At 55.8% G+C, this 14,419-nt stretch overlaps 1 protein-coding gene across 3 annotated transcripts in view; it reads left to right on the forward strand.

Moving 5' to 3' along the window:
- Positions 1-4,619: 4,619 nt before the first annotated feature.
- The window catches only part of LOC132835346 (DISP complex protein LRCH3-like), a 44,259-nt gene continuing 34,459 nt past the window's right edge, over positions 4,620-14,419 (forward strand). For all 3 annotated transcript variants that reach the window (XM_060854799.1, XM_060854797.1, XM_060854798.1), the window contains exon 1: positions 4,620-5,035. In XM_060854799.1, coding sequence (XP_060710782.1) covers positions 4,855-5,035 — 181 coding nt within the window. In that variant the 5' untranslated portion in view covers positions 4,620-4,854. The remainder of the gene's footprint in view (positions 5,036-14,419) is intronic.

Genomic DNA, 14,419 nt, shown 5'->3' on the forward strand with positions numbered 1-14,419 from the left:
AGGAAACCCACGCAGACACGGGGAGAACGTGCAAACTCCACACAGACAGTCGCCTGAGGCGGGAATTGAACCCGGGTCCCTGGCGCTGTGAGGCAGCAGTGCTAACCACTGTGCCACCGTGTCGCCCATCTCACACCCCCCCGGACCTACACCCCCACCTCACCACACCCCCACCTCACCCCACCCCTATCTCACATCCCCCTTGGACCAACACACCCACCTCACCCCACTCCATCTTACATCCCCCCATTCCCTACACCCTAACCCCCACCCCCCATCTCAACCCCACCCCCCCACCACCCATTTCCACCATCACCCCCTACAAGCTGACATCATCATCCGAGGAAAAAGACTCTCCCTGTCTCCCCTATCTAACCCTCTGACCATCTTGGATGTCTCTATCAAATCCCCCCTTCGCCTCCTCCTTTCCAATGAGAACAGACCCAAGTCTCTCAGCCTTTCCTCAGAAGAGCTTCCCTCCAGCCCAGGCAACATCCTGGGAAATCTCCTCTGCACCTTTTCCAATGCTTCCACATCCTTCCCGAATTATGGGGACCAGAACTGGACACAATATTCCAAGTGTGGCCGCACTAGCGTTTTGTGTAGTTGCAGCATGATATTGGGGCTCCGGAACTCACTCCCTCTCCCTATGAAACCTAACACACCGTGTGCCTTCTTAACAGCACTGTCCACCTGGGCAGCAACTCTTAGGGATCTATGTACATGGATCCCAAGATCCCTCTGCACATCCACACTACCAAGAATCTTTCCATTGACCCAGTATTCTACCTTCCTATTATTCTTCTCAAAGTGCATCACCTCACATTTAGCTGCATTGAACTCCATCTGCCACCTCTCAGCCCAATTCTGCAGTTTATCCAAGTCCCCCTGCAACCTGTAACATTCTCCCACACTGCCCACTACTCCACCGACTTTAGCGTCGTCTGCAAATTTACTAATCCATCCACCTATGCCTGCGTCTCGGTCATTTATAAAAATGACAAACAGCAGTGGTCCCAAAACAGATCCTTGTGGCACACCACTAGTAACCGGACTCCAGGCTGAATATTTTCCATCAACCACCACTCGCTGCCTTCTGTCAGAAAGCCAGTTTCTAATCCAAACTGCTAAATCACCCTCAATCCCACACCTCTGCATTTTCTCCAACAGCCTGCCATGTGGAACCTTATCAAAGGCTTTACTGAAGTCCATGTACACCACATCAACGGCCCTACCCTCATCTACATACTTGGTCACCTTCTCAAAAAACTCAACGAGGTTTGTGAGACACGACCTGAATGAAACCATGTTGACTATCTGAAATCAAATTGTTGCTTGCTAGATGATTATAAATCTTATCTCTTATAATCCTTTCCAAAACCTTCCCTACAACAGAAGTAAGGCTCACTGGTCTATAATTCCCTGGGTCATCTCTACTGCCCTTCTTGAACAAGGGCACAACATTTACAATCCTCCAGTCCTCTGGTACTAAACCTGTAGACAATGACGTCTCAAATATCAAAACCAAAGGCTCAGCTATCTCCTCCCTAGCTTCCCAGAGAACCCTCGGATAAATCCCATCTGGCCCAGGGGTCTTGTCTACTTTTACTCCTTCTAGACTTGATAACATCTCTTTGTAACTAACCTCGATCCTTTCTAGTCTAATATCTCATACCTCATTCTTCTCCTCTACAATACTCTCCTTTTCCTGAGTGAAAACCGATGAGAAATGTTCATTTAGCACCTCTCCGATCTCCACAGGATCCACACTCAACTCCCATTTCTGTCTTTGACTGGCCCTATTCCTACCCCAATCACCCTTTTATTCCTCACATACCTATAGAAAGCTTTAGGGTTCTCCTTTATTCCATTTGCTAAAGACTGCTCGTGCCCTCTCTTTGCTCTGCTTAACTCTCTCTTTAAATCCTTCCTAGCTGATCTGTAACTCTCCATCTGTACCATCTTGCCTCATCAACACATAAGCCTCCTTCTCCTGCTAAACGAGAGATGCAATTTCTGTAGTAAACCATGGTTCCCTTGCCTTATCACTTCCTCCCTGCCTGACAGGGACATACCTATCAAGGACACACAATATCTGTTCCTTAAACCACATTTCCATTGTCCCCATCCCCTGCATTTTGCTATCCCATTCTATGCATCCTAATTCCTGCCTAATCGCATTATAATTGCCCTTCCCCCATCGATAACTCTTGACCTGTGGCATGTACCTATCCTTTCCATCGCTAAACTAAACGTAACTGAATTATGGTCACTCTCTCCAAAGTGCTCACCTACAACTAAACCAAACACCTGGCCTGGTTCATTACCAAGCACCAGACCCAGTGTGGCCTTAACCTCTTGTCAGCCCTTCGACATACTGTGTCAGGAATCCCTCCTGTGCACATTGGACAAAAACTGATCCATCCAACGTACTAGAGTTATTACATTTCCAGTCAGTGTTGGGGAAGTTAAAGTCCCCCATAATGACCACCCTGTTCCTTTCACTCCTACCCAGAATAATGTTGCTAATCCTCTCTTCCACCTCCCTGGAACTCTGCGGAGAACTGTAAAAAGCTCCAAGCAGTGTGACCTCTCCTCTCCTGTTTCTAACCTCAGCCCACATTACCTCAGTAGACGAGTCCTCATCAAAAATTCTCTCAGCCACTGTTATACTATCTTTGACTAACAAGGCCACACCTCCCCCTCTTTTACCACCTTGCATGTTCTTAATGAAAGATCTCAACCTAGAACCTGCAACATCCATTCCTCACCCTGCCCTATCCATGTCTCCGAAATGGCCACAACATCGAAGTCCCAGGTACCTAGCCGTGCTGCAAGCTATCCTCCTTATTTCGGATACTTCTGGCGTTGAAGTAGACACACTTCAAACCAGCTTGCTGTCTGTCAGCACATTCCTGTGACCCTGAAATCCTATTTCCCTACTCTCATCCCTCTGTGCACTGCAGCTATACCTCCAGTTCCCATCCCCCTGCTGAGCTAGTTTAACCCACCCGAATACCACCAGCAAATTTCCCACCCAGGATATTAGTACCCCTCTGGTTCAGGTGAAGACCGTCCTGTTTGTACAGGTCCCACCTTCCCCAGAATGAGCCCCAATTATCCAAGTACATGAAACCCTCCCTCCTGCACCATCCTTGCAGCCACATTTTAAGCTGATATCTCTCCCTATTCCTTGCCTCACTATCACGTGGCACAGGTAACAAACCAGAGATAACAACTCTGTCTGTTCTAGTTCTCAGCCTCCACCCTAGTTCCATAAAATCCTGCCTTACATCCCTCTCCCTCTTCTTATCTATGTCGTTGGTACTTAGATGGACCACATCTAAGGGGGCTAGGGGATGGCCTAATGGTATTATAGCTAGTCTATTAATTCAGATGACCCTGGGTTCAAGTCCCACCATGGCAGATAGTGGAATTTGAATAATCATCTGGAAATAAGAATCTAAAGGTGACTGTGAAGCCAACTCTGATTGTCAGAGGAAAATCCCATCTGATTTACTCACATTCTTAGGAGTTTGCACGTTCTCCCCGTGTCTGCGTGCTCTGGTTTCCTCCCACAGTCCAAAGATGTGCGGGTCAGGTGAATTGGCCATGCTAAATTGCCCGTAGTGTTAGGTAAGGGGTAAATGTAGGGTTATGGGTGGGTTGCGCTTCGGCGGATCGGTGTGGACTTGTTGGGCCGAAGGGCCTGTTTCCACACTGTAAGTAATCTAATCTTGAGGCTGGTCACTCTCTCCCTTCAGGACCCCAAAGACACGATCCAAGACATCACGGACCCTGGCATCTGGGAGGCAACACAGCAACTGTGGGTCTCGACAGATTCGTTCTGGTAACATCTTGAGGAGTTTCACTAGTTAACCCTGCTACATGAATGCAGTTGTTGTTGCACCCACCCATAAGCCAATGTCCCTACCCCACCCATTTGGGTCAATGTCCCTAGAATTTGAAGACCCCTGTCTGGTCTGCTCCTGGAGAGATAGGTGGTGTGGCCATTCCTAATGACGCTGCCATTGATGGCCCTTGTGCCAGGAGGTACCAAGATGTGTCCATTGGCTCCACTCTCCCATTGACTCAATCTGTTGGCCTCGGTGAGCCAATGAGAAGCTTTGCTTACTTAACCGTCCTTCATCATTGGCTGCCTTCCCTCAGTGGGATCCACTCCCAGTTCTTGAGGGAATCCACCATGAGGTGGGATGGGGGGGGAATGGGGATGTTGGAAAGCCCTGACTGGTTGGGTCAGAGGTTGTTGAGATTCCCTCATTCGCTATTGGCCAATGGTCCAGCGAATGGCGGCCCCCTGATTGGCTGGGCCCGTTCCCGCCCTGGGCGGCCCCGCTTCCTCTCATTGCTCAAGAAGCCTTTGGCTGTTGCCGCGGAATTTCCCCCCCGGCTCCTATAGGGCCGTCCTGCCGCCAATCAGGGCAGGGGGACCGCCTCTTGCCGGTAGCTGCTTGCTGATTGGTCGGGATCCCGAAGGTCTGCGGCACCCGCCCCTACCGGGCTCTGATAGGCCGACGGAAGCGAATGGGCGCCGGTGATTGTTGGGGGCGGGCTACGATTGGGCGAGAGGGCTGTCAGTCAGGGCTGGGGTGGATACAGTGTATGTCCTGGCGCTGGATACAGAGTGTCCCCTTCCAGCGGATACAGTGTATCCTCCTCCCGCTGGATACAGTGTATCTTCCTCCAGTTGGATACAGTGTATCCGCCTCCAGCTGATACAGTGTATCCCCCCAGTGCTGGCCGAGTGTGTGGATCCCGAGCCCCTGGAGACAGTGTATCCGTGTCCCTGCCGGCCCGAGGGAGTGAATCCAGCAGCAGGCGGAGAGGGGCCGAATGGCGAGCGGGGATGAGCTGCCCCAGGCGGGGCCTACGGGAAGCCTGAGCCTGAGCCGCAGTGTGGAGAAGGCGCTGGAGGAGGCGGCCAACAGCGGCGTGCTCAACCTCAGTAACAGGAAGCTCCGAGAGTTCCCCCGGGCGGCCACCAACTACGACCTGTCCGACCTGACCCAGGCTGGTGAGTCCGGCTGGGGGCAAGGGGCTGGGCATCTGGGGGATGGGGGCAAGGGGCTGGGCAACTGGGGGGCAAGGGGCTGGGCATCTGGGGGATGGGGACAAGGGGCTGGGCAACTGGGGGGCAAGGGGCTGGGCATCTGGGGAATGGGGGCAAGGGGCTGGGCACCTGGGCGATGGGGCAAGGGGATGGGCACCTGGGGGTAAATAAATGGGCATTTGGGGGATGGGGGCAAGGGATTGGGCACCTGGGGGATGGGGGTAAGGGGCTGGGCACCTGGGGGGCAAGGATATGGGCACCTGGAGGATATGGGCTGGACAACTTGGGGTAGCAAGATGGTGGGGGTGGATTTGGGACATGGGCTCTCCAGGGGGATCTGGGGCAGGGCGTGCACAGAGGGATCTGAGGAAACGGGGAATACTGGAGCACTCAATGGGCCGAAGGGTCCTGCAGGAATACAGACTGTTGCTGTTTCTCAGCCTGATCCCAATCCTGACCATTTCCAGTTCAGCCCACACCTGGTAATGTCTGATTTGGGCAGAGGAGGTGGTGTTTTTTGTGTCTGGGGAGACTCTGGGAAACTTCCTGTGCTGTTAATGACCCTTTCTGTACAATTCAACTCCTCCAAGATTCTGCGTCCTCAATCTGAGAGACTCCCATTTCTGCCTGATCCACAACCCTTCAGTTTTAAGAGAGCCATCTTTATTTTCAAACTCCACCTTCCTTAGCCTGATTTGTTACTTCCTCCAGCTCTCTGCACCCCCCCTGTATCTCTTCCAACCCATCCCCCAATTTCTACAACCTCCTGTGGTTCCTACACCCCCTCACTATCTCTGTAACCCCCTCCAATTCCAGCCCCTTGACCGTTGTTGTGGAGATTGCTGTAGGTCCTGTTCAAAGCCAGGGTGAATACCACCTTCCTGCACCGATATAGTAGGAATTCCCCACCAGCTTCCTCCTCCCTGCTGGTGTTTGTGCTGTAGACTAGCCCTTGGATGAAGAGACAGCTGCTGAGCTCACATGTTAACCCCAGGGTCCTGTCTTTATTCCTGACCCATCGGCTCTCAGTGAAGAGTCCGTGGCTGTGGGGTTGGGGCTCAGCAGACAGTGGCTTTGTTTTGGAAAGAGAGAGGTGACCTTGTGTGGGAGGCTGCAGTGAAAACTCCAGGCTAGTGTTTACTGGGTGAACCAGAAAGAGGGTCAGTGCTGAGGGAGTGCCGCACTGTCGGAGGGTCAGTGCTGAGGGAGTGCCGCACTGTCGGAGGGTCAGTGCTGAGGGAGTGCCGCACTGTCGGAGGGTCAGTGCTGAGGGAGCGCCGCACTGTCGAAGGGTCAGTGCTGAGGGAGCGCCGCACTGTCGGAGGGTCAGTGCTGAGGGAGCGCCGCACTGTCGGAGGGTCAGTGCTGAGGGAGCGCCGCACTGTCGGAGGGTCAGTGCTGAGGGAGCGCCGCACTGTCGGAGGGTCAGTGCTGAGGGAGCGCCGCACTGTCGGAGGGTCAGTGCTGAGGGAGCGCCGCACTGTCGGAGGGTCAGTGCTGAGGGAGCGCCGCACTGTCGGAGGGTCAGTGCTGAGGGAGCGCCGCGCTGTCGGAGGGTCAGTGCTGAGGGAGCGCCGCGCTGTCGGAGGGTCAGTGCTGAGGGAGCGCCGCGCTGTCGGAGGGTCAGTGCTGAGGGAGCGCCGCGCTGTCGGAGGGTCAGTGCTGAGGGAGCGCCGCGCTGTCGGAGGGTCAGTGCTGAGGGAGCGCCGCGCTGTCGGAGGGTCAGTGCTGAGGGAGCGCCGCGCTGTCGGAGGGTCAGTGCTGAGGGAGCGCCGCGCTGTCGGAGGGTCAGTGCTGAGGGAGCGCCGCGCTGTCGGAGGGTCAGTGCTGAGGGAGCGCCGCGCTGTCGGAGGGTCAGTGCTGAGGGAGCGCCGCGCTGTCGGAGGGTCAGTGCTGAGGGAGCGCCGCGCTGTCGGAGGGTCAGTGCTGAGGGAGCGCCGCGCTGTCGGAGGGTCAGTGCTGAGGGAGCGCCGCGCTGTCGGAGGGTCAGTGCTGAGGGAGCGCCGCGCTGTCGGAGGGTCAGTGCTGAGGGAGCGCCGCGCTGTCGGAGGGTCAGTGCTGAGGGAGCGCCGCGCTGTCGGAGGGTCAGTGCTGAGGGAGCGCCGCGCTGTCGGAGGGTCAGTGCTGAGGGAGCGCCGCGCTGTCGGAGGGTCAGTGCTGAGGGAGCGCCGCGCTGTCGGAGGGTCAGTGCTGAGGGAGCGCCGCGCTGTCGGAGGGTCAGTGCTGAGGGAGCGCCGCGCTGTCGGAGGGTCAGTGCTGAGGGAGCGCCGCGCTGTCGGAGGGTCAGTGCTGAGGGAGCGCCGCGCTGTCGGAGGGTCAGTGCTGAGGGAGCGCCGCGCTGTCGGAGGGTCAGTGCTGAGGGAGCGCCGCGCTGTCAGAAGACTGTTAGCCCTGAATCTCTGGGTCACAGTTCCGGGTAACCCAGTCGATGCCCTGTCTAATGGGGGGTGTAGAGGGAATATTTACCCTGATTCCAATAACGTGCTGACTGCGGTTGGAGTGTTTGATGTGGACAGTGTTGGGGAACCTTTTAGTTACAGCTAGTGGAAGTAGTGGGAGCTTTACTCTGACCTACCCTGTGCTGTCCCTGTGCTGGTGGGAGGGGCTTCGACCCTGGCTGTAATTTGTAAATGAACAAATGTTTCTTTCAAACCTTAGCTGCCTTTGTAACAGATCTCCCATTTCTCCTGCTGTGTGAGCCCCCTGGTACTCTGTCCCACTGTTTGACCTTCCCGTCATGAGACAAGCCTATCTGGCTCCTGGTGTATCGTCTGGCCTCCCTTCTGATTACAGAGCTGGTGGTAACTCTGTTCTGGAATTAGTGACTGGGAGATTTCAGTCTTTCATTAGGCTGGCAGTTTCACTTTGATTTGGATTTGGTGACATCTGTCCTTTCGAGAGGGAATTCTGGGTGTGGGCTGTCACTGGCCAAGATCCCAGTTATTTCCCTGTCAGAGCTCTCTGTTTGCTGCGGGACTGGAGTCACGTAGACCAGACACCATGTTAATGGCAGCCATTCTTCCTGGAAAAGTGCTGTGTGTTTCTGACAGTCACAGTGACGTGTGTTTGTCTCACCTGGCCCCCGCTCTCTCTGACTTGTCTGCCCCCCTCCTCCTGTCATCCCTCTTTCTCACGACAAAAAAAATCAACATTGCTGGAGGAACTCAGCAGGGTGGGAGTGAAACAGAGTTCACATTGAGTCAGACACCGTTTCTTCAGAACTGTGTGTGTGCGCACACACCTCTGCCTGTGTGTATCTGTCTCTCTCTCTCTCTGTCTCACTCTCACTCTCTCTTTCTGTCTGTGTCTGTCCCTCTGTCTCTTGTTTTCTGCCTCCATTCTCAGGCTGAGTTGCTGACTGTGTGTCTGTGTCTGTGTCTGTGTCTGTGTCTGTGTCTGTGTCTGTGTCTGTGTCTGTGTCTGTGTCTGTGTGACAGAGACAGATCCCCACACGGAGTTTGCCTGCTAAAGTAACCTTCGATTCAAGGCTGTTGATCAATCTCTAACCCCCACTCTTGTTGAGTGTTTGAAAAGAGGTGCCCGGGCTGGTGGGCAAAGTACCAGGGTTAGGTTCGCAGGGGGCTGCCCTGCTGTTGATGGGGCGATCGGACACCCTGCCCCCTCTCTGTCTGCTGGGAGGAGGGGGATGTGTGTGTGTCTGTGTGTAACTCCCTCCAGCAGTGTGATTGGTGGGTAGCATTGAGCAGTGAGGTTGCACGGTGGAGGCTGTGTTGGGTCAGCCTCTGAGACTGAGGGCGGGTGCCTGGTGCTGGGGATGTTAGACAGAGCCAGTGCAGGGCTGGGTCTCTGGTGTACAGTGAGCGACGAGAGATGACCCTGTCTACCCTGTTTCATCAATAACTGCACAGAGATGTACAAGGCCGTTCACACAAACTATTGCAGCGAGTTGGCAATGGGAGCTGCCTGATATCATCTGATTCATGGCTTTGAGCCAGTTCCCTTCCCCACAGACACAGGGACAGCTCCCTCCTGCCCTGGGAACATGGACTCAGCAACTCACCCGGATCCCAATCCGGTGGGCCAGGAATTCCCAGCTTCTCCCGTGGCAGCTACTATCAGGGGCGGCTCGGTGAGAGAGAGAGACGGAGTTTTGCTGGTAATTACACAGAGACCCGTTTATTTGCTATTACTCAGAGACTGAAGCAGTCCTTATCCACAAGCAGCAAGGCCTGGGCAAATATCCAGTGACAAGGGGCAAGTAACATTCACCCCACATAAATCCCAGGCTGTGACCATCTCCTACAGGAGACAATCTCACCACCGCCCCCTTGACATTCAATGGTGTTCCCATCACTGAATCCCCCACTATCAACATCCTGGGGGTTACCATTGACCAGAAACTCAACTGGACTCCCCACAGCAACTCAGTGTCTACAGGAGCAGGACAGGGGCTGGGAATCCTGCAGCGAGTAACTCCCCTCCTGACTCCCCCCAAAGCCTGTCCCACCATCTACAAGGCACAGGTCAGGAGGGGGAGGGAATACTCCCCACTTGCCCCTGGATGGGGGCAGCTCCAACAACACTCAAGAAGCTCAACACCATCCAGGGACAAAGCAGCCCCACACCCACAAACACCCCCTCCCTCCCTTACCCACCCCCCTCAGTAACAGCAGTGTGTACCATCCCCTCCCTCCCTTACCCACCCCCCCTCAGTAACAGCAGTGTGTACCATCCCCTCCCTCCCTTACCCACCCCCCTCAGTAACAGCAGTGTGTACCATCCCCTCCCTCTCTTACCCACCCCCCCCTCAGTAACAGCAGTGTGTACCAGCTACAAGATGTCCTGCAGAAACTCCCCAAAGATCCTCAGGCAGCACCTTCCAAACCCACGGCCCCTTCCATCCAGAAGGACAAGGGGCAGCAGGTACATGGGAACCCCACCCCCTGCACGTTCCCCTCCGAGCCCCTCCCCATCCCGACTTGGGAATATATCGCCGTTCCCTCAGTGTGGCTGGGTCAGAATCCTGGGATTCCCTCCCTCAGGGACATTGTGGGTCTACCCTCCAGCACATGGACTGCAGCGGGTCAAGAAGGCAGCTCACCCCCCACCTTCTCAAGGGGGGGCAACTAGGGACGGCGCATGAAATCCTGGGCCCTGCTCTGTAATAGTGAAAAGTCCGGGGGGGGGAGAGACAATAACTCCAGTAACCATGGAAACGCTACAAAGTGAGCCCACTCTGCAGTACTGCACCCTCAGGATGGGCCGATTGGCCTGGGAGGGAGAGTGCACACTGAATGGCCACCAAGGCTGGTGTGAGAAAGGACAGATGACATGAATTAGACTTGTGTTGTCTGCAACATTGACTGACTGAAGATTTTTTTGTATTTGAAGTATATTTAGAGTCATAGAGATGTACAGCATAGAAACAGACCCTTCGGCCCAACCCGCCTGGGTTGGGATATCTGGTCGGTACAATCTAGTCCCACCTGCCAGCACCCGGCCCATATCCCTCCAAACCCTTCCTATTCATATACCCATCCAAATGCTTCTTAAATGTTGTAATTGTACCAGCCTCCACCACTTCCTCTGGCAGCTCATTCCATACACGCACCACCCTCTGGGGGAAAAAGTTACCCCTCAGGTCCCTTTTATATCTTTCCCCTCTCACCCTAAAGCTATACCCTCTAGTTCTGGACTCCCCCACCCCAGGGAAAAGACCTTGTCTGTTTACACTATTCATGACCCTCATGATTTTGTAAACCTCTATAAGGTCACCCCTCAGCCTCCGACGCTCCAGGGGAAACAGCCCCAGCCTGTTCAGCCTCTCCCTGTAGCTCAGAACCTCCAACCCCGGCAACATCCTTGTAAATCTTTTCTGAACCCTTTCAAGTTTCACAACATCTTTCTGATAGGAAGGAGACCAGGGGATAGAGAGCAAGAGAGAGATTGTGCTGCGAGATGGAGGTGAAGGATGGACTGACTGACAGACAGACAGAGCCAGTACGTTCTCCCTCACACTGTGGTGAGATGCTGGTAGCTCTCACCCTCAACAGATGGGTTTGTCCTTTAACAATGCCCCCATGTGCCATGTTGGTGCAGCAGTGTTTACCCAGAGTGAGCTGCTGTTCCCTGTTTGGTTTAGACCACAGACAGGAAGAACACTGAGCTCAGTATGTATCGAGCAAAACCACATCCTGTCAGAAGCAGCAACACAGCTCTGTCTGTCTGTGTGTGTGTATGTGTGTGTGTGTGAGGGATGTGAGTGTGTGTGTGTGTGAGGGATGTGAGTGAGTGTGAGGCAAGATTCAGCCTGGACACAATAATAAGCTTACCCCTTGCCCCCGTCACCCTCTTTCCCCTCGCCCTCGCCCTCCTTGTTGTGGGACTGTAGCCCAGTGAGAGTCAGTCTGGGTGTGTGGGAGTGTACTCCAGGGAGAGTCAGTGTATGGGTGGGTGGGAATGTACCCCGGGGAGAGTCAGTGTGTGGGACTGTTGTGTGTATCTGACATTGTGAAAGGCTGTTTCTCTCTCACTGCACACTGATCTTTCCACTTCCTTCCTTGGGTAATTGGCGCACACCCATTGCTGAGCCAATCCAAAGGTGATGTGGCTGCCCTCCGTGCCCAGTGTTGGGTTGTGACCCTCCTGGATCTTGGCTGTGATTGGTCAGGGTGGAATTAGTGACTGGTTCTGTCGGCGGGAGCCAGTGTCACCATCCCTCAGTAACTCTCAGCAGCAAGCGCTCTCAGGCAGGAAGGGGGAGGGCAGGGCCACCGTACCAGGGTAGGGCGGGGTTAGGGGGGAGGAGCTGCTGTGTCTCAGGGTATGGGGCATTCTACCCCAGACAGTCCCTGCAGTGGGGGGAGGGGGTGGCTGTCACTGCTTCACCCCTCACCAACACCAATTCCAGTCCCTTCATTTTATACTTCACCAGCTCTCCTTAACTGCCTCACACCCCCCTCCACCCCCTCCCTATCTCTGTCACCCCCCTCCACCCCCTCCCTATCTCTGTCACCCCCTCCACCCCCTCCCTATCTCTGTAACCCCCTCCAGCCCCTACAATCGCAGTGTGATCTGGTGTGGAAGGAGACCATTGTGTAGATGCTGTCTGCTCTGTACTATCCCATCAAGCTGGCCACCTGCCCCCTCCCCTCTCCCCCCACTGTCCCTGTGCCCTACGTTCATCTGAACGGCCACCAGCGCTGCCCTTGGGAGGGGCACCAATAGAATCTGTATCCCCGTCCTTCCCAGGGAGTGTGTCCCAGACCCTAAACCCTCACTGGGTGGAATCGGCCGATCCCTTGTCACCCCAAGCGCTCTCTCTCTCACACTCCCCTCCCCCTATCCTCCCCCCCCCCCCCCCCCGCGACATCTCCCTGTGCTGCTCTGGCTCTTGGATTGCTGGGTGTTATGACCCAGTTTAAGGCCAGCTCATCCAGTGATGGTCTTTGACCCTCACAGACCTCTGCCCGACCCAGAGCTGGGTCAGTCGCCCTCCGAGTGTGGGTTGATATCCTCAGGTAGCCCCCTTCCGATTCCCCCCCCCCCGCTCACTTCAATCGAGAAGGAGACGGGCAGCAGGTCCTTGGGAACACCACCCTCCTGCAGGTTCCCCTCCGAGCCCCTCCCATCATAACAAGGGGCAGTCGTAGGCCATCTGGCCCATCGAGTCTGCTTTCCCATTTAACAACATCATTGTCAGGGATTGGGGGGGGGGGGGGGGGGAGGGTTGGGGCAGTTTGGATGGAGCGGCTCAGAGAGGGCTTGGTGGGTGGGGGTGGGGTGGGAGCGGGGAATGTGTGAGCGAGGACGGTCCGCACTGACACCTGCTAAAGGAGATCCCCTCGGAATGGCAGGGATGTGGATTCTCTCCACTGTGTGGCCCTTGTGTTATTAAACATCTCTGGAATATAACTGAAGCATTCCGCACTGAGGGAGTGGGCACTGTCGGAGGGTCAGTGCTGCGGGAGTGGGCACTGTCGGAGGGTCAGTGCTGCGGGAGTGGGCACTGTCGGAGGGTCAGTGCTGCGGGAGTGGGCACTGTCGGAGGGTCAGTGCTGCGGGAGTGGGCACTGTCGGAGGGTCAGTGCTGCGGGAGTGGGCACTGTCGGAGGGTCAGTGTTGAGGTGGTGGGCACTGTCGGAGGGTCAGTGTTGAGGGAGTGCCGCAGTATCGGAGGGTCAGCAGCGAGGGAGTGCTGCACTGTCGGAGGGTCAGTGTTGAGGGAGTGCCGCAGTATCGGAGGGTCAGCAGCGAGGGAGTGGGCACTGTCGGAGGGTCAGTGTTGAGGGAGTGCCGCAGTATCGGAGGGTCAGCACCGAGGGAGCACCGCACTGTCGGAGGGTCAGTGTTGAGGGAGTGCCGCAGTATCGGAGGGTCAGCACCGAGGGAGCACCGCACTGTCGGAGGGTCAGCGCCGAGGGAGTGGGCACTGTCGGAGGGTCAGCGTTGAGGGAGTGGGCACTGTCGGAGGGTCAGCGTTGAGGGAGTGCCGTGCTGTCGGAGGGTCAGTGCTGAGGTGGTGGGCACTGTCGGAGGGTCAGCACCGAGGGAGTGGGCACTGTCGGAGGGTCAGCACCGAGGGAGCACCGCACTGTCGGAGGGTCAGCACCGAGGGAGTGGGCACTGTCGGAGGGTCAATGCTGAGTGAGTGCCGCACTGACGGAGGGAGAGTGTAGGGGAGGGGAGTGCAGCGTTGGCTCTGGGTGTGTGAACCTTGGTGAGTGAGTGAGTGTGGTGTGAATGCAGTGGGAGGGGAGCAGCCTGGGAATGACTCCGTGACAGTGTCTCATTGCTGACTGTAATCCAATTGCTCGGAATCTTTCAGAGCCTTGACAGATGGGGCTTAAAAATTAATTTGAGAATTTGGTCTGCGTTTTCTTCTGGACTGACTGAAAGCAGCTGTTGTCTGTTCCTGCGGGAGGGTGGGCAATGGGGGAATAATGCTGTTTGTGCCCCGTGGCCCATGTCTGCGCACTCTCCGATCCGGGAAACCCTGGGGAGAGGGCTTTGTGAATCCGTGCTGCCTGGGAGTGGGACAGTGTCAGCGTGGCCATTCGGCCTGGGCTTGCTGCTATGTGGTTCCCCTGCCTGAGGATGGCTCAATACTTTCACACCAGATATTCACCTTGTTGTTAGAAAGTGAATACCACAGGCCGAGGGAGTGCCGCACTGTCGGAGGGTCAGTGCTGAGGGAGTGGGCACTGTCGGAGGGTCAGTGCTGAGGGAGTGGGCACTGTCGGAGGGTCAGTGCCGAGGGAGTGGGCACTGTCGGAGGGTCAGTGCCGAGGGAGTGGGCACTGTCGGAGGGTCAGTGCCGAGGGAGTGGGCACTGTCGGAGGGTCAGTGCCGAGGGAGTGGGCACTGTCGGAGGGTCAGTGCCGAGGG

Source organism: Hemiscyllium ocellatum, chromosome 44 (assembly GCF_020745735.1).
Source record: "Hemiscyllium ocellatum isolate sHemOce1 chromosome 44, sHemOce1.pat.X.cur, whole genome shotgun sequence".
NCBI lineage: Eukaryota > Metazoa > Chordata > Chondrichthyes > Orectolobiformes > Hemiscylliidae > Hemiscyllium > Hemiscyllium ocellatum.